Source organism: Tupaia chinensis, unplaced genomic scaffold (assembly GCF_000334495.1).
Source record: "Tupaia chinensis unplaced genomic scaffold, TupChi_1.0 Scaffold141469_1, whole genome shotgun sequence".
Taxonomy (NCBI): Eukaryota; Metazoa; Chordata; class Mammalia; order Scandentia; family Tupaiidae; genus Tupaia; species Tupaia belangeri.
This window is the reverse complement of record NW_006201331.1, coordinates 529,610-530,753: the sequence shown is the minus strand read 5'-3', so window position 1 is coordinate 530,753 and position 1,144 is coordinate 529,610. Positions and strand designations below refer to the sequence as shown.

Here is a 1,144-nt window from a genome sequence, read left to right as displayed (position 1 = left end):
GTTGTGGAGGGCTTCCGCGCTGGCTCCTGTGGACGCAGCTTCGGCTACCGCTCCGGCGGTGTGTGCGGGCCCAGCCCCCCCTGCATCACCACCGTGTCCGTCAACGAGAGCCTCCTGGCGCCCCTCAACCTGGAGATCGACCCCAGCGCCCAGTGCGTGAAGCATGAGGAGAAGGAGCAGATTAAGTGCCTCAACAGCAAGTTCGCGGCCTTCATCGACAAGGTGGGTGTCCTGGATCACACCATTCCTGAACCCCCACCCAGGAGTAAAACCAGTGATGCACAACAAGGGGAGAGCTCAGAGACAGAGATATTTCTGCCTGTCTGAGAACCTCATCTGGTGGTAGAAGAACACACACACACAGATGCAGAAAAGAACCAGACAGACTCAGCTGACAGTTGAGAGAGGCAGAACTTGTGGAGGAAAAGTGTGGCCACGCTGCCCGGGGCACAGGCTATATTCAGGAGGTCCGGGAGGAACACCCCCCTGCTGCTGAACTCAGACAGGCTTGCACAGACCCTGGGTGGGGACTGCGCTCCTCTGAGGGGGCACTGGTGCCAGATGAAGAAGGGGAGCACCTAGAAGCCGAGCTCCCCTGGATGGGACCTCGTCTCCCTGATAGTCACCCCTCAGACACTCCATCTGCGGTGTGAATACGGGTGCACTGCCTGCGCGGACTCCTGCCTCACCTGGCTTCAGAGTGAGAGGGCTGAGACCTCCACCTGCCACCTGCCGCCTGGACTCATCAGGTCGTAACTCACCTGAGGGCAGGCGCTGGCCATTCCCAGACTCTTGTCCCCATCCCCAAGCTGGGAAATTAGGCCCAGACCAACAGCAGGAAACCGGGAAGGCACCTTGTGTCCTGCTGCCCGAGCTCCAGGCTGGGGAGTTCAATGAAAACAATGCCCCTTCCACATCCCGGGCTGGCTCTGAGGCCACAGGAGCCCCCTGACCCTCTTCCCACCCGCAATGGCAGGTGCGCTTCCTGGAGCAGCAGAACAAGCTGCTGGAGACCAAGTGGCAGTTCTACCAGAACCGCAAGTGCTGCGAGAGCAACCTGGAGCCGCTGTTCATGGGCTACATCGAGACGCTGAGGCGGGAGGCTGAGTGCATGGAAGCCGACAGCAGGAGGGTAGACTCCGAG

General features: G+C 60.6%; 1 protein-coding gene across 1 annotated transcript in view; it reads left to right on the top strand.

Moving 5' to 3' along the window:
• Nucleotides 1–1,144, top strand: part of LOC102500397 (uncharacterized) — a 41,192-nt gene that overhangs the window by 2,432 nt on the left and 37,616 nt on the right. Inside the window, 2 exon segments of the mRNA XM_014581970.1 lie at nt 10–222; nt 977–1,132. Coding sequence (XP_014437456.1) covers nt 10–222; nt 977–1,132 — 369 coding nt within the window.